The sequence below is a fragment of the Phodopus roborovskii genome, unplaced genomic scaffold (genome assembly GCF_943737965.1).
Source record: "Phodopus roborovskii unplaced genomic scaffold, PHOROB, whole genome shotgun sequence".
Taxonomy (NCBI): domain Eukaryota; kingdom Metazoa; phylum Chordata; class Mammalia; order Rodentia; family Cricetidae; genus Phodopus; species Phodopus roborovskii.
Window position 1 is genome coordinate 12,553,481 of NW_026126482.1, and position 19,016 is coordinate 12,572,496.

At 36.3% G+C, this 19,016-nt stretch overlaps 2 protein-coding genes across 2 annotated transcripts in view; one reads left to right on the forward strand and one right to left on the reverse strand.

Annotated features, from left to right (window-relative positions):
• Window positions 1–19,016, forward strand: part of Cenpp (centromere protein P) — a 174,696-nt gene that overhangs the window by 45,961 nt on the left and 109,719 nt on the right. The gene's annotated exons all lie outside the window — the stretch shown is intronic.
• Omd (osteomodulin) lies at window positions 6,310–8,618 on the reverse strand. Its single transcript, XM_051194307.1, has 2 exons — window positions 7,667–8,618; window positions 6,310–6,753 (listed from the first exon to the last, which is right to left on the reverse strand). The coding sequence occupies exons 1-2, from the start codon at window positions 8,601–8,603 to the stop codon at window positions 6,440–6,442; spliced, it is 1,251 nt and encodes a 416-aa protein (XP_051050264.1). The 5' UTR covers window positions 8,604–8,618; the 3' UTR covers window positions 6,310–6,439.

Sequence of the window (19,016 nt, forward strand, 5' to 3'; positions counted from 1 at the left end):
AAATACTTTTGCTGGGCACACCTGTAATCTCAATACTTGAGAGTCAGAGAAGGAAGGCGAGTTCAGGGTTATCCTGGATTACATAGTGAGCCCTTGTCTAAAGAGATCACAGAAGAAAAGGATCACAGGGAAGATCTCTCATACTCAGTAGCATACTGATAATATAAAATTTATAACAAAAGTATATTCAGTGGGGAACCTAAATAAGTTTAATTAGATATCTGAAGGTTTTGCAAGGCACGAGGAAGTCTGCTGTGGTTTCAAGCAACTGTTTGTTGAGTGTTTAGTCACATCTATCATCTGTTGTGACTGGTACTTTTGTTTAGAAGTCATGTTTGAGAAAGATGTTCTCTTCTGATGTATATACATATATATTTCCTTATATAATATAAAACAGATGAGTATTAGCAAAAATTTAGTTCTACTTTCAAACTTAAACTACTGTTAGACCACACTAAAATTTATTTAAGACTTTTATTGTAAAGCTCCTTTACAACTTTTAAAGATGGAGAGCCTATTATGATATTTTCAATGAAACCAAATAATAGCATGACTTAGAATGTCAGTCTTCTACATATGTTCATAAACTTTAATGTGTCTACTTTCATATTTCCATTGGTTTGCAGAGTAAGGAGGATATCTGGTTATTAATGGTTTACTTTTAACAGATGACCACAATGTTATCTGAGATTGTTTGTGAATTTAGAGTAATATTCCTTTAAGCCCTTTCTACCAACTAAACATTTGGTCTAAGGTTCTTTCCTTGGGGATTACCTTCTAAGGTGTGACCACACCAGCAACTGAAACAAATTTCAATGTAAATAAAGAATGTATACTAACATTAATATGTAAGTGTATTTTAGAAATACACTTCTTTTTATGTCCACTGGAAATCTGGTGCTTTTGGTGTGGTCTGTTAACATACATCATGCTTATTTTTATATGTTGATCTACCATGCTTTTATGGTACAAGATAGTTTGCTGTTTCTAGTTCTTAAAAAAAAAAAAAAAAAACACACAAGGAAACCTATTTCAACAATACCCACTGATTACCTGAAGTCCACCTTCCTTTCACCATCTTTAACTTAAGTGAATAAATCATACATTACCTATTCTTTAGTGGTAGATGATGTTGAAATCTAATAGTAAGAAAGGTCCCAAGGTGATTCTGTCTGTACTGAGTGGTCATTTACTAGCCTTCTTTTTGCCTTACCATCTTTGTATTTAGGGGGTGGGGGATGAATTATAAATAGTAACAAGTCTTACCAGAGAATTTATGGTTTATTTTTGCTAGTTCCTCACCCCCTAATGTTTAAAATAGTAATTGAACCTATATTTTGTGATTGGAAAAAAAGTTACTTTTATTATTCTTCGGTGCTTTTAGTAGTCAAAGTCATAGTTCTTTTTTCCTAAAGCAAAATGTGGACAAGTATTTAAAATAGAGCATGAGGGCTGGATAGATGTGGCTCAGTAGTTTAGAGCACTTACTGTTCTTGCAGAAGGCCTGGGTTAAATTCTCTAAAAGGAATAAGAACTTACTGAAAAACCAATGGTTGTGTCTTGCTCAGGACAGAGCTCCATATATAAACCAGGCATGGAGATGCTGGAACAGAGTCTAGAGTATACCTGTGGTTGAACTTACTCCTCAGTTAACTAGTTCTGCATAACCTAAACCCTCTACCCTAAGTCATATGAATGGTCTTTCTGGCCAGATTAACCTACTCCTAAAACTATTGTATATGGTCAGTCCCATCCAAAACAAAGACAGAACGTTCATTAGTGACATAATAAGTTCTAGGGAGGTAAAGCCAAGCTCAACCTCTCTTTAGGTAAAGCCAAATTCTTCTATACAGTTCCCTATAGAACTGTTTGAAACTGAGGTTATTTTCCATTTCAGAAAGAAATCTTAAATTCTGGTAGAAAATTCCTCAGCTTTCACTATTAAACATGAAAGCTACCAAATGCTTTAGATTAGACATGTCCACTAGAACATTTGTTTAGGTAACTGCTGTATTACCCTTGGTGCCTTATAGGGGTTATATTTCTTCAAGGGTGCTTCATTAGCCTATGCCTCTTCCTAATTATTTCTTGGTAGTAAGCAATTGAAAATGTGTTGAGTGGAACTGTGTTTTCAGGTCATCATGTAGCTCGGTTTGTAGAGTACTTGCCTAATAATATTCAAGAAGCCCTGAGTTCCATTGCCAGCCGTGCATAAAACAGGTATGGTGGCACTGATCAGTAACCCCAGCACTTGTGAGATAGACAGAAAAAGAACAGGATTCAAGGTCATTCACAGCTAAATGGTGAATTCTAAGCAAGCTGAACTATTTGAGACCCTGCTTTTAAAAACAGATGCCAGATATACTGTGTGTGTGTGTGTGTGTGTGTGTGTGTGTGTGTGTGTGTGTAATGTTGCATTGGCCAGATATACTGTGTGCATGCATAAAACTGTGTGCTGTATAAAACAGGCATGAAGGACCCACAGGAAAAGAAGATGGACATTGCTACAGGGTTCCTGCTTCATGAAAGAGTCTGCCAGTCTGCAGGACACAGAGAAAAGTGACGACTAACTGCCAATATAGGTGGACATTTTAAAGTTTCCTGCTTTGCTGAGGAGTCTTCCAGACACACTATGTATAGGCTGAAGATGGAACATTACAGAAGAACTTTGGGTGACTGACTAGGCGAGTTGCCTCTGTCATTTCTAGAGTTTATATACTATCCTTCTGTGGTCTTTGAAGGAGTTGAAGACAGATAGTTAGGTTATAGTTTTCCTTAGTTAAGATTAAAGATAAGCTACATATAAGACTTTAGACTCACAAAGATAGGATAGATGATAGAATATTTTCCTTTAAATCTTACTAAATGTTAATGGACTAAATACTGTTAACTATGGTTCTTATTTGATAACTATTTTGTTATATGTTTTACTATGTTAAAGTTAAAACCCTTCTTTTTTATTTTAGACAGAAAAGAGATGATGGGAGATGTCATTCTGTAACTATGTTTCTCATATTGGTTAATGAATAAAGCACTGTTGGCCAATAGGAAAGCATGATAGGCGGGACTAGGAGACAAGGAGGAGAGAGGAAGTAGTAGGGGGGGAGATCCAAGATGGAGGACTGAGAGAAGAATGCCGGGGGTCTCTCTCCAGTAAGATGATACCACATGGAAACACTTAGATTAATAGAAATGGGTTAACTTGGTCCCGGCTGGCCAAAAAACATGCTCATAACATGTGGGTGTTTGTGTTATTGTGGCTAATGCAGGCAGATCTCTGTGAACTTCAGGCTAGCCTGGTCTACTTAGTGAGTTCTAGGCCATCTAGGACTACATAGTGAGAACTTTAAAAAAAAAAAAAAAAAACAACAACTGGGAGGAGGAGGAAAAGACAAGAAATTGAGTCTAAGAAGCAAGGGTTTTCTGGGAAGAGAGAAGGTGAGGGAGGGGAAACTATAAACCATCCCATAGGTTGATATTTTTTCCGTCATCAACATCATCATCTGACTGCATCGGGAACAGTGATTGAGAGTCAGAATACTTGTCTGAGGTCTAAGCTTTGATTCCCTTAGTATTGCCTCACTTGATCTTGGGGAAGTTCTTTAGTTTCTTTGGTGCTCAGTCTTCCTCCCTCTCTCCCTCCCTTCCTTCAATGGGTATTTTAACTACTGCATGTATATTCGTGTACTACCTGCATGCTTGATACCTAAGGAGGCCAGAACTGAGGATCAGATCCCCTAGAAATGAAATTAAGGTCATGAGTCTCCATATGGGCACTTGGAATTGAATGTGGGTCATCTGGAAGAATAGCAGGTGCTTTTAACCACCAACCCACATCTCCAGCCTCAAGGAGGCTCAGTCCCTTGGCCACAGCCTGTCTTTAATCCCAGCACTTGGAAAGCAAGACCAGGTAGGGTTTTGGGTTTTTTTTTTTTTTTTTTTTTTTTTTTTGTATTGTATTTTTTAATTCTAGGCTACAAGAACTTGTTTCTAGGGAAAATAAATAAATAAATAACGGCCTTAAGAAAACTAAAAGGCTAACTAACCATCACCTAGTTATAGCTATTAGATGAGTGAGCAAACTTTTGACAACTGGAGAGATGGCTTCACAGTTAAGAGCACTTGCTGCTCTTCCAGAAGACCTAAACTAGAATCCTAACGCCCAAGTCAAGCAGATCATAATCACTTGTAACTCCAGCTCCTGGGGTTTCAGTTCCCTCTTTTGACTACCTCTGGCACCTGCACATATGTACATATGTGACAGACACTTGGATGTTTTCTCATAAATATAAACAAAAGTAAATTTTAAAAAACCATGTCTATGAGCACTACTGAGTTACTAGATAACTAAAATCTAACATTCTGAGGCCTTATAGCAACCATGTTGTCTTAAATCTCACATATTTACATGAACATAGATCTTTTGTTCACATGAAAGAGATGAGAGTGTAAGCCCCTTACAGACCAAAGGGCTGTGCAGTGGAAGGACAGATTAATGCTATTTTAAAAAGGTATTTTATCTTTGAATTTAATTTTTTTCTTTTAGGTCTAAATGTCTGTATAATCTATTCACAACCTGAACACTTCCAGTGATGAAAGATGTGTCCGTGACATCCTTGCTTCTTAAACCAGTGCCTACTGTACTAAATATAGTTACTTAAACTGGGCATGGGATTCTTTATAGGAAATTGGAACTTCTAAGAAACTTGGAATTTTAGATGTTATGATCTAATTTTGTTTCCAGCTGCTCTTTTACTTTATTTTCAAGATTTAGAGAGAAAATGTGTTTTGAATCAGGAAACCAGGATTTTTGTTCCAACCATCATCCTTGGGGACAGAAGAATTTGATGTTTAGTTTTTTTCTGCTTTCTTCCTTCCCTGAGCTGGTTAAATGTGTTATGTGATATTCATGCATATGTATTTTAGCTGAGTTGAGGAATAAGTTGAAAATCTGTGCTTCAGGTGATTCTTACAGGCTAGATGTTTTCAAACAGTGGTATTGTTAGCTATTTTTTTTCTGAAGGATCCTTTATTTTTATTCCCTTTCTAAAATTTAGCTGTATTCATTTTTGTTGACTAATCTTGGATATTTGGTATGATGTGATTGTTTTGTTAGTCTTTACAAGCAGTTTAACCCTTTTCCTAATATAACCAAATACTATCCAGTGTGAGGAGTAGAGGCTAGGCTCATGGTTTTCTTTCCTGTTATAATTACCAAGTCAATTGATTCTCTGTGTCTTATATAGGTAACTGTCGTTCTGTAGAAGGTAAAGAAAATACTTCATTCTTCAGTTTCTTTGAGGAAAAGCATTGAGTTTTTTAAAATTTGTGTTATGTTTACTGAGAAATCCCTGGTTAGGTTTAAGTTCACTGTGGCATTACTAACTAATACTAAAAAGATAGTAGCCCTACATCCTCTGGGTTTTGAGCAGGAGGGGTTTGTGGTAGTTTACTTATGTATCTTTAGGGGAATTTTTTTAATTAAGTGTAATTTATTAACTTAAAAAGAAATAATAATCTCTAGATGTAACAAAATTGAAAATTTTTTCTTTTTAACTGTGCAAGAGTTCAAATAATTACTCCTTCTTTACATTAATCTATGATAGTTTCTATGTCTGCTAGTGCTCCCACATCGCAGCATCACTTCTTCCTGAAGTCCCAGTCGGTCCAGGCCAGAGAGCAGTTATGGTGTCCATGGTCACCTGGGTTATCATTTCTGCCTTGTCGCTGTTGTGTTTGTTTATACCTTATGTTAGTGTAAGTTGTAGGATTTTTTAAAAAATGTCTTTGTTGTGCTAAATCCTACTCAATACAATTCTCCTTCTGTATATGTACAGACTCAACCATTTTACTATTTTTCAGGTTCTATGTGATCATCCTTTCCCTCACTCAGATATACTCTTATGATCTAGAGGGCAGCTTCTGTCTTCACTGTTAATGTTACTTATTTTATCATCCCTGGGGGAAAATCTCATCATTGAAAGTGGCATACATAGAGGGATGACTATTGTTATTATTTTGGGGGGCGTGCACACATGTAGACAGAGGAAAATTTGACAGCCTGCAGGAGTTGGGTCTCCTACTCAACTCATGAGGCTTGGCAGCAAATGCTTTATTTGCTGAGCCATTTTGCTTGTCCTTGCTTGTTTTTTACATGATAATATTTCTAAGTTTAAAGAATAAGTTTAAAGAACAAAGCCATTTGAGCTTTTTATTCCCACTTGCCATTCTAATATTTCATAAGATTGCATCATTTTAAGTAAGCTCTAAGCTTATGAGATGAAGCCATTGTCATCAACATATTAAATGCAATTCTGAACTTACACTAATACATATTTCTAGATACATTATTTTGAGCAGTGCATGTTTAGATTTGTAATTAGTATGGCTTTATGAAGTCATAAATATATACCTATATAGTTTCTTGCCATTCTTGCACTTAATAATAATGAGAATTAAAGTACTCTTCTGTTACTTCTTGACCCTCAAGAGTGTTGTCCTGACCATCATGGTTATCCTCCTCTTCCTCCTCCTCCTCATCTTGATATCTCCTGAAAACTTGGGTCTTCAGTTGTATTGTTCCCCCATCAGTGCTTCTTTGTTCACCATAGTAAATACTGTGTATATGAGGGAAGCAGAAGAAGATGTATGAACTTATTGGTTCTTTCAGCTTATTTTGGTCCACACGAAGGTATGTTAAATGGCGATGGTGTAGTAGGTCAGTAGAAGGACACATCATTGTCACATTGATGTCTGAAAAATACAAATTAAAAATTCATCCTGCATATGATAGTCATAATTCCATGTTGGCTTTTGTTATATGAGATATTAATTTTATCATAATACTTACAAGTAGAGTCAGGTTTAATTGTTTTTATATTGATTAAAATGAAATGAACTCTTTAAGTTTCTTATCACAAAAAGAAATATAAATTAATTGGTTTTATTTACTATATAAGCAATATATAATTGCTTCTTAGTAGAAGCAATCTTATAAAGAAAGAAGCAAGGGCAAAAAAAAAAAAACAAAAACAAAAAAACACATGCACACGCACACACACACACACAAATACACAGCCCTACTATTCTCCTTCAGACACTTCAGACGCTCTCTAATACTGCTTGCTAATATTCAAGGTAGTAAAGTTGAGTAGGGAAAAAAAAAACCTATAAAATTAATGGCCAGGCCACTATCTGCTATCTCCTTATCTGACTTCAAAGCAGCTCTTTCAGCACTTTGTGTTTAACAGCCCTTTAAGCATAGTGTGTTTTTGAGAAAGGGGTTCACTATGTAGCTCTGGCTATCCTAGAACTTTCCTTGTAGACTAGGTTAGCCTTGAAGTTACAGTGATCCGCCTGCCTCTGCCTCCCAAGTGCTGGGAATAAAGGTGTGCACCACCACTGTCTGGCTAATAACTCATTCTTTGTGAATAGGATCAAAATATGATTCATCAGGCATGTTGGTGCATGTACCTTTAATCTCAGCATGAGGGTAGCAGAGGCAGATGAATAAATCTGAGTTTGAGGACAAGCCTGCTCTACATAGGAAGTTCCAGGGCGCCAGAGCTATATAGAGAAAGCCTGTCTCAACATTACAACATCCCCCCTGCAAAAATTAATCAAAAAAGAACTTTTTGTTCTTTAAAAAGTGCAAATTTTTGCATACTTTCTATTTCATTATTTTGTAGGTATAGATGTTCCAAATTCCTTGGAATGTAGAATGCTTGCTTCAATTTATTGTGTCCAACGTTGAGTTCTATAAGGTTGGAAAGATTAAATATATCATATGGGATGTCTTTCAGTTTGTTGTGTGACATTCTTAGAGCATGAAGTTTTGGGAGTTTGTCAAAATAATTGTCTGGTATAGATGAAATTGAATTATTTTCTAAAGATAGATACATAAGTGAAGAAGGCAATCCAGGGGGCATTGATTCTAATTGATTATTACATAGATTGAGCTGCATTAATTTTTCCATTTTGGAAAGGTTCTGTTCTTTTAACATTGAATCAGAAAGATGATTATAGCAGAGATCAAGCATTGTCAAGTTTACCAGCCCATCCATGGCATTTGTTTGCAGTGTGGCGATTTCATTATAACCAAGAAGGAGTCTTTCCAGAGATTTGGGAAGTGGAAATGGAAATTCTAAGTTGTTGTGCTCTAGGTGAAGTTGTTGTAGATTTGAAAGTTTAGCAAACACACCATGGTCAATCTTTTGAGATTTAATTTTGTTGTGGCTGAGATTTATTTCTTTAAGATGAGTTGCATTGATGAATGAATTTGCAGTCACAGCCTGAATATCATTGAACTGAAGGTAGAGTTGCTGAATGTGCATTGGAATATTTGGGATAGTCTTGAGTTTACGATTGTCACAATACATTGATGTTGGAAAGTTAGTTGGACAGAAGCATTCTTTAGCACAGCCTAACATATTCTGATAAAAGGGTACTCCATATTCAATATTTTGATGAAATTGGAATTCTGGCTCATAATCCTCATTTGGCTCTTGGTCATACTCTTCATCCCATTGGTAAGCTTCATATTGGCAATATACTCTAACTCCAAAACAGAAGAAAAGTACGTATGTTGGACTTAAAAAGCCCATGTTCTTTTTTTTTTTTTTTTGTCCTGTTACAAAGAGAAAAGTGATTAATACTCAAAATAATTCTCATATAAATTGACACATATAAGACTTATTATACTGGTAGCTATATATAACAGAATATTCAGGAAGTATGAGCAAAGTACCTCTGAAGTAAAATTTAGAATCACGTGTTGCATTGAACAGGAATCAGAAATGTGCTATTCTGGACTTTTTACTAATTAGTTACTATCTTTTATTTGTTTACTTTTGTTTTCTGATAGACAAGAGTCCTTTTGTAGCTCTTAATGGCTAGAATTTACTATGAAAACTAAATTGGCCTTGAATTACAGGCAGTCCTTCTGCCTCTGCCTCCCAAGTGTTGAGATTATGTGTGTTAAGCATGACACTTTATACCGTCATTATCTTCTAAAAGAATCTCAGCTGTCTTGTTTCCTAGACTGTAGATTTGTAATGACAGTGTGACATCACCCAACCATATTCTAATATTCCTGTCATTGTAAATGCAGGACATTTTTGCTCACTGTTCTGCCTATTAGTGATGGTTGCTACCTCTGTGAACAGTTAAAGAACTTGGTCTATTAACAGTTTTTATTAAATCAAAATCTTGCTCCGTACTACTTCCATTGCTGAAATCTTTTCCTTGTCTTTTAAAAGACCATTCTTTTTTTAATGTGGTAGCTTACTTAGAAAGTTTCAAGTTCCATTAGGTTAATATTTTCAAGTCTTTCTTCCTGACTCCCATTTTTTCCACTAAGTCTTTCCCTCCCTCATTCTCCCTCCCTTCTTCCTTGCCTCCTCCTGACTCCCTTCCTTCTTCCCTACCTCTGTCCCTCCTTCCCTCTTCATTCATCCTTCCCTCCTTTCCTTCCTCCTTCCTGAGACAGGGTCTTATAGAACCCAGGTTGGCCTCAAGCTTGCTATTTAAGTGAGGCTAGCCTTAAACTCATGATCCTCTTGTCTCTTTCCTGATACTACAGGGAGCATTACCATGTCTGGCTTTGGATAATATTTGAGTTAAGATCTAGATGTACTGATAAAATGATACTGTAGAGCATTTTAAGGATGTTATATTGAGTTGGGTTGTAAGGGGACGACTTCACAGATAACGAACAGTTATTTCTGATGAAACTTGAAGGATGGAATATGATCTAAACAAGGAGTCTGGCTGGGTGATGATGGTGCACACTTTTAATTCCAGCACTCAGGAGGCAGAGGCAGATGACTATGAGTTCGAGGCCAACCTGGTTTTCAAAGTGAGTTCCAGGACAGTTTCCAAACCTACAGAAAAATCCTGTCTTGAACAACCAAAAAATAAAAAAATCAAACAAAAACAACAAAGTGTCTGAAAACTTGAATTTCATTTCTGTCATTTAATAATTCTTCCTCTTGCTTTATTAATAAATAAGAATTGTAATTGCTGGTTCTGTGCACATGCCTATAGTCCTACCTGCTCAGGGAGGCAGATCATTTGAGTTGGAGACCAATTGTGATATAGTAAGAAACCTCCTCAAAAAAGAATAAAGTGAAATGTGTAATTATAGTTAACTTATACATTGCTTCATGGGTGTGTGTGTGTGTGTGTGTGTGTGTGTGTGTGTGTGTGTGTGTGTAAAATTAAGAAGACAATGTCAGGTGTCATTCATCTGGTATCATCTATCTTTTACTTTTTTAAGATAAGATGCTCTTATTACGTAGGCTGGCCTGGCCGGCTGGCCAGTGAGTGACAAGGACTTCCCATCTTTGCTTCCAAGGTGCTGAGTACAAGTGTGGTGACCACATTTGGTTTGATTTTGTTTTGTTTTTAACATGGTTTCTATGGAAACAGTTCAGAGCTCAGATCTTCCTGCTTGCAATGTATGTAAGGATTTTGCTGGCAGGGCTATCTCCCCAACCCCATGCCTTGCCTGCTTATCTTGTGTCTTGTCTTAGTCTTGCTGCTTATGTTACCTACAAGATAAACTCTAACTGTATTATTTGTTTGTTTGTTTTGAGGCAGGGACTTGCTATGTCATAAGATAGTCTCCAAATCCTACAGTTCAATAGTCTTTACAGCCTCCATCTCCTGAGTTAGGATCACATGAGATGTTCATATAAAAGTTCTTGGCAAATTGAAAACTGCAGTTCAGTTGAAATAAGCATTATTTTTGGAAAATGTTACAGGAAAAAAAATGTATGCTTTTTCCCTAAGACCTTTTCTCTCCACTCTTCTCATCAGAGGTGAGAGAACAAATTCCCTAACATCACTATGTGTCGATGAAATCATTTACATTATTCCTCTGGAATGATACGTCAATCATTTTTCTGACAGAGCTCCATTTGCTCCTTTTTCTTCCATGATTTGTCTCAGTTCTAACTGTGAACTCATGTCCTGAGCCTGCTAAATCACCAGTAGTCGTAATCTCAATTTTGAACATCCTATATACTCTGACCATATCTTCTTCAAGTAGTACCTTCAACTACAAATAGTTCCTGTGTTTCGGAGGAGTCAAATGTAGTTGATGGTGCTGTTTTTTTAATGCCTCCACCCATACTTCCCTACAGTTCCCTCTACTGGGATGCTATAGTTCATTATACTCATTACTCCTTTGCACCACCCCTGAATTTTCTGCGTTCTTACATCTGGCAAATGGCAATTTCCTCCCCTCTCTCATTCTGACTCACATAGCTGAATATTAAAAAGGATAAACAAAACCAGGATGACTGGGCTCATTGTTAGTTCTTGGCTACAACCTCAAGTATGGCATGGTTACATTTCCTTAGTCCACCCCCATTCCCTCTTGCCAAGACTACTGGATTTTTTGTTTTTGTTTTGTTTTATTTCTTTTCTTAAGGCTGTAAAACATCATTTCCCATCATTCTTTTTGGATGATGACCTTGTTTTTTTTAAAAAGGGGGTGTTTAATTATTTGTACTTTCACATTATATTTATCCATATCCATAGAAAGTGCCAAAATTGAAATGCTTTATGATCTCTTTAGTAATATGTGATTCTTTTTTTAACTCAAGCAAATCTAAATATATTGCATCAGTTGTTCATTCTTTACCATGCAATTCATGAAGGACACAGTATATGAACTGTGCTGTGAAGAACTGTTCAAATTCTATAAGGATGAGGTAAGAAATTCTATTTCCAAGTAATGAGATCATTAACAGCACAAAGGCTAGAAGTGTAAAGTATCTAGAAATGGTAACTGTTCAATGAGCCAGAATCTGAAAATCTAAATGTCTAAGGAATTTGCACTCTGGTAATGAATTCCTAATTTAATGACGTAGTGTATTTGTGCTGTGATCTTCATACTGCAATGTTCTTAGTAGAGTCTTGAAAAGAGGTGAAGTAAATGAGTTATGATTTCATCCCAAAGGGCATGTTTAGAGAAAGCCAGCTCTGTTTGAGGCTGGAACCTCCCTCAGAGTTTGCTTTGTGAAAATCATTTCCTTGCTGTTGTTACTCAACTAAACACTGTGTGTGTGTGCGTAGTACAGTCCTTTATAAATATTAGTACTTAGTTTAATTGGTTCACTCAAGGTTACATTTTTTTTTAAAGTTATTTCTAGCTATGAGACAATGTGCTTGTTAGGGAACACAGAAATAGAGAATGAACCCCTCTAAAAAAAACAGTTTAGAAGAGGAGGTCAACACTACAAAATTAACCATAACACAATGGGGATAATTAGTGCTGCAGAATCAAGTCCTGACCTTCCTGAAAGAAACAGGGTTTAGACAATCTTGCATTTTCATTCTTTTCCTGGTGACATTTTACTTCAATTTTTTAGGATTTTATTATACTTGCTAGATTATAGTATAGTATCATATATATATATATTTTATATATATATATCATATATTCTTATTTTATATATCAATCCCAGGTCCTTCTCCCTCCCTCCCATGCCCCCGACTCCCCTCCTATTCAATCCCCCCCCATATAGTATATTTTTAAAGTATTTTTGCTACTTCATTTGCTGCTTCATTTCAATCCCAATACGGCCACTAGAGGTATATTCTAAGAGGCTGTTTTCCTAAATATGCAGTGGAGGCCGAGAGGCAGAGTTGGTCTATAGCACTTAACCAGGCCACAAAAGACTCTAAAGTTCTTTCACTATTGCTCATGAAACATCATTCCATCTCAATTTTATCCTTGTGTTAAGACCATTAGCAGTCATCAACTAACAACCTTTTAGTGTGTAGCAGCATTTTAGAATTAGAATCTGCTGCTCAGCGTTGTGAGAAATTGGAAAAAAAAGGATATCCTGATAATAATACTCTGATCAGTCTAGGAGAAATACCCCATAACAAACAAGGGCCTTATAAGATAAAAAGATTCTTCATGTTGTCTCCTGGTCTTTGTAAACACCAGAGAGCTTTCCTATACAGCAATTTTTAGTCTGAAATCCTGTCATTTACTAGTCTTCCTTTTGTCCCCTGTGATAATTTTCTCCTAAGAGTGATTTTACTTCATTTTACCAATGGGTCTCTACTTTTGTTTCCATAGCCTACAATTTATGCTTTATTCCCTATATTATAACTCAGAGCATCACAGTAATACACTGTCAGGCATCTCATTTCAGAATCTCTAATTTTTAACAAAGCCTAAGTAGTCAAAGATCTGTGGAGTGATTTACTTAATATTTTATTAAGATTATATCTTGTTAGTAATGCTTCTCTTCATTAATGTTGATTTCTTGAGGCATTTCACCATGGTGGCTTCTTTAGATGAAAAACAGAGAACTTGGCTGTTATCTTTTGTATTCCTCTATAACAATATGAGGTACTTCCCACTATTACATTGTCTATTAGAAAAAATGGCAGGTGAAGAAGGAAATTTAAAGCAGAACATCAATGTAAATTTTAAATTATCCATTCATGTAAATATTGCATGTAAGACAGTATGAGTGTCTTTATTACAACATTTCTCTTATTTGAAGAAAAGCACTCATTTTTTAAACCAATATTAGTCCTAATTTAAATTAACAAAATTGAAGTATAATTTACTTAGTTCTGGAAACCTAAAGATATAAGCATCTTAGCATTTTACTATTTTAAAGATGTAATTGTTTTATTGGCATGCCATAGAAACCAGTAAATAAAAATTATTTGTATATATGTTTTTTGTCTAAGACAACTTTAATTTTAATGCTGTAAAATCTTGCTATTAAAAAAGTGTGTCTTACTTATCTTTAGCCATAATACACTTATATCTTCATTAACTTAAATTTAAGTATCCATTAATAATAGGATAAAATGTTCATATCTTTTCTTTGAGAATGATACAAATGAAAACAAAAGCATTCTAGATCAGTATTTGCCCAGTAGAGAAATTTTGAACAAATGCACACCTTCCCTACACCTGTACACACTATCACCACTCAGATTTATGGCTCAAATGCATTAGCAGGATTTTTTTGTTTGTTTTGCTTTTTTGTCATTTAAAATTAAGAACAGAAAACCAGTCCCAAGAAACTGAAGAGAATTTGATTCCTTTAACCAAAGAATCTCCCCCTTTGGCCAGAATTAAATTAAAAAAAAATTTAAACAAATATTGTTTGTTGAATAATTTTAAATGAGAAATTTAAACTCATCTTACTGATCTTTTTCCCTCAACATTTTGCCTAATCAAAAATTTAATGTAATTTTTTATCACAGTTTGCTTCCCCAGATTGTGCTTTTATGATATCTGCAGTCTATTTTACTATTAAACAAAAACAATATACTTTCATAACAGTAGGAATACATTTCTTAAGAGTTGAAAATTATTTTATCATCATACCTGTTGAAATTGCTTTAGTTTCAGGGATTGATGAATTGACAAATCCTTTAACTGAATCAGAAGTGCCTAAATTCTCTAACGGAGTTTCTTTAAAAATCCACAGTAACTCTGAGTCCAGACAGGGCTGTCCTTTGAATTACTGTAGCAATTTAAGCAAATACAATCTGCTTGGAAAACACTTGGGTTGAATTAAAATTTTGTACTTCTTTTCATTATGCAAAACTTTGTGGATTCTAATTAAAATGTTTGTACTCTTGGTCAGATTTATGTGGCTAGCTTCTTTCTTTGCTCCTTAATTTTGGTTTGAGGTGTGGCAAGAATTTCCTCTAATATGAAAGGCAAACAAGACTAAATGAAACAGCATGTACTGATTACTGTTTTTATTTTCACTTTTATGCCAAAGAATTCTTCAGATTAAAGTGCACTCTGACCTGGAGTCCAGTGTCTCAGCAATTTAAGGTGGAACCCAGGGTTGTATCCCATCCTTGTGTTGATGGAGGCTTGAATTTACATCTGCTTCCCTTTCTTGAAGTCAGGGATCAGAATTGCAACCATACAGCATTTCACATCTAGTTTACTCTGAAAATGCAGTAGAGTGCATCAGTTTCACAGATTAAAGGCACAACTTTTACGTTTAAATAGGCTACTAATAATTTTTAAAAGAGAAATGAATTCCCTTGGCTGTGTTAGTTAACATGTTGCACCATGAAGCCATATCTGTAATTTGCCTTTTTCCCCAGTGCACAAAGTAATTTTATAATGCATGTGTCTTTTGGTGGGATAGAATGAAAAGCTTTTACTGCTTAATCACTTTACTTCATTTTGTGGATTTAGAAACTTTCCTGCTGCTGAAGGACCCTCCTTAAGAGTTCCAGCCAGCAAGCTTGCTTGCTGCAGGAGAAATTTTTGTGCTAATGTCTTCATAGTTAAACAGAATTAGCTGTGTCTCCTGGCATTAGATGTTGAGTTTTTTTGGAAGGAGATTCTTTCAAGCTTAAGTTCATTTTTTGTTTCTTCAAAATAGTGTTTTCTACTAGACTTTATAAGGAACTTACAGGATTTATTTTTATATTTCAGGTTTGAGAAAAGTATACAGTTTTTCAAGGATGCTTTGGCAATATTGTAAACATCTAGTCTATTATTTGAGACATTGGTATGTGAAACGTGGCAGACCACACTTGAGCCAAGATTCCTATTTGTTACCAATCTTTTCCATATGTTTTCTATTACTGTCTTTTTTTTCTCCCCCCTTAAACCTCGGCCTTTTACACTCAAGAAAAGAGCAAATTTGTATGTTTTTTCTTAAACATTGTTTGAGTCCCCTTCATGGTTCTTTCAACCGATTAATTTAAAACCAATCATCTAATTTTTAGATGTAACTCTTTATTAGTTGTGTGATTTTTTTTGGTGGGGGGTCTTAAAATAGTGATTATGAGTCAGGCAGTGGTGGCACATCCCTTTAATCCCAGCACTTGGGAGGCACAGGCAGGTGAATCTCTGTGAGTTCGAGACCAGCCTGGTCTACAAGAGCCAGAACAGGCTCCAAAGCTACACAGAGAAACCCTGTCTTATACAACCTAAAAGAAAAAAAAAAAAAAATAGCAATTATGTTGTTCCTGTTTCCAGATTAGGTAGAAGAATATTTGTCACAAGACAGCTAGAACACAGTAAAACAAAACAAAACAAAAAATCTAGAAGCTGGGTCTGGTGACACACACCTTTAATCCCAGCACTTGGGAGGCAGAGGCAGGCAGATTTTTGTGAGTTTGAGGCCAGCCTGGTCTTCCAACCAAGTTCCAGGACAGCTAGGGCTGTTACATACAGAAACCCTGTCTTGATAAACCAAAGTGGGGGGAGGGGAGGAAGGGAAGAGAGTATAGGTAATGGTTAAGAAGGTGATAGTTTATGATCACTGATTTGGTTAGGAGAGAAGTCAGATGAATTATTTTTGTTTTTGACATGAGGTAGAACTTTTTATTTATGCTGTCAATGGCTTCTTTCAGCCTAGGAGAAAAATACAGTTCCCACAATTAGGCAATTTTAAGTTCTTGGTCTATTATTTTATACCAGTTCCCTCTCTCTCCCATCCTCCCATCCCCACCTCCACCCGCCACTCCCAACCTCTGTACCATTCCCCATCCACTCCCAAGGGAGGGCGAGGCCTTTCAGGACAGAGCATCAAAATCTGTCTCCTTGTTTCTCTAGGCTAAGGGAGTATCCCTCCATGAGGAATGTGCTCCCAAAGTCCTTTCATGCACCAGCAGGTGAATTGTTTAAAAACCTAAATTATATGATAGGCTTATGATTTTATTGATGCAAGCATGGCATCTCAAAGCTGAACAACATAGTAGTGCTGGCTAGGAAAAGCCCTCCTGATTGCCTAATCAATAAAATAAGCAAAAGACGTTTTCATTTATGTGTTAAGAGCTCAGCTTTTATATATATATATATATATATATATATATATATATATATATATATATATATACATATATATAGCACCTGCTTTGTGTAAAGTAACTTAAAACTAAGGACTCAGTAGTAAAAATCTAAAGGAGGAAAATAGAAAATAAGTTTATTGAGTAGTACAGAGTACAGCAGAGAATAAACCGAGATGAAGGATAAAAAGGTAAAGAAAGGTAAACTGGCATTATGTTACTGCTGTATGTGAGCTGGGCAGAACAATGAAATTACTCTGGTGAGTGGTGGGAGCCAAGGACTGCACTGTTGAAATGAGATAGTAAAGGCAAGCAAGGACAGTTGGTGAGAGTGATTGATGTGGCAATGATGTGCATACAAATGACTGTACACAGTGATTTTTTGTGTATATACATAGGTTAGAATACATGTATACATGGCCTTGCTTTGACGCTGCCAGAACATATAATTAATGATATTCTTGTAACAATGAACTGGTAGCCAGATCTTAGTTTCTAACTGCATTCTCCATGGAAAGGAATCAGGACTGTTCATCGGGGAAATTACTGATCTGGAAGAATTGGGACAGGGAAAGTATAAGATGGCCCCGGAACACTGAGAAGCACCACAAAGAAAAGAAGCTCTTTACAGAGAGGGATCTGCGAAGGTTTGTGCCTGCATCTCAGGTTTGCTATGAACCTAAAACTGCTTTACCCGCCCCCACCTCCAAGAAAAAGTAATGGAAAGATACAAATACACTTTTAGGTAACATTTATTTAGTTCTGAATATTGTTTGGGAGTAAGCCAAGTAGGTATCAGAAAAGAGGAACTAATGTGGCACAAGGCGAGCATACAGATCAAGAACACAGGAGGTATCTTTGGAGGGATAGCCAGCACTGGCATCTTAAGGGAATGTGTACTTGGAAGGACACCTTGCAATGCTCTAAATACAATCATACTATTTTGTTTGTTTTAAAAACAAAGATCTTGCCATGTTGTCTAGACTAGCTTCAAACCCTAGGGTGCAAGCAGTCCTCCTGCCACAGCTCACTAGTAGCTGGAACTACACATACCACTTCACTGGCTTGGAATCATGCTTGCAGAGTAAATACAATGCTTGATAAATAAGCTCTTTCAGATGGGCCCATTTGGGTAGCCCTGTAGTATTCCACACACTGAGGACCACATTTTACTTGGCAGACATGACTCGCCACTTACTGTGTATCCACCCCAGCAGGACTCTGAAGAACAAACATGTTCATAAGCCTGCCTCTGCTTCCTGAGTGCTGGGATTAAAGGCATGCTCCACCACCGCCCAGCTCATACAATATGTTCTGATCCCCCAACTTCCAACCCTTCCAACTCTATGCCTTCTTTTTCTCACTCATAAATAAATGGACAGGCAAATAAAAAGGACAAAAATTAACAAAACTTCCAAAAATAATTTTAAAACAATATGAGAAACACACACACAAACCCATAAAAACACAAAAAACAAATTTAAATATACATTGCAGAAGACTAGAATGATTTAAAAAAAGCACTAACAAAGCAATATGAGAGAAAAAATATCTTTGAGTTAATTTTGCACTGGCCATCTACTGCTGGGCATTCAGCTTCCATTAAGTGTGTGTTGTATACATAGTGAGACTCCCTTAAAGTAACTAATTTTTCCTTTGCTAGTAGTTGTTCATGAAGATAGCCTCTTGGTCTACTTCCCTATCTCAGTGCTGGGGCCCACTCTGCTTTTGAATCTGTGTAGGCCCTATGCAGTCTCTGTGAGTTCAAATGTGTTAATCCTGTTTCATTTATAAGACACTTGTCTTAGTTAAGTTTTGTTTTGTTATGAAGAGACACCATGAGCAGGGCAACTCTTATAAAGAAAACATTTAATTCAGGTGGCTCCCTTTACAGTTTCAGAGGTTCAGTCCATTATCATGACAGGGAACATGGCAACATGCCAGCAGACTTGGTGCTAGAGGTGAGAGTCCTTTATCTTGCAGGCAACAGGCAGTCTACTATGACACTGGGCAGTATTCTGAGCATAAGAAACCTCAAAGTCCACCCCCACAGTGAGATATTTCCTCCAGCAAGGCCATACCCACTCCAACAAACCCACACCTCCTAAGAGTACCATTCCCTATGAGATTATGGGTGCTAATTACATTCATACTTCCACAACACTTGATCCTGTCCAGAGGAAGCGTATCTGAGATTGGAGTCATTT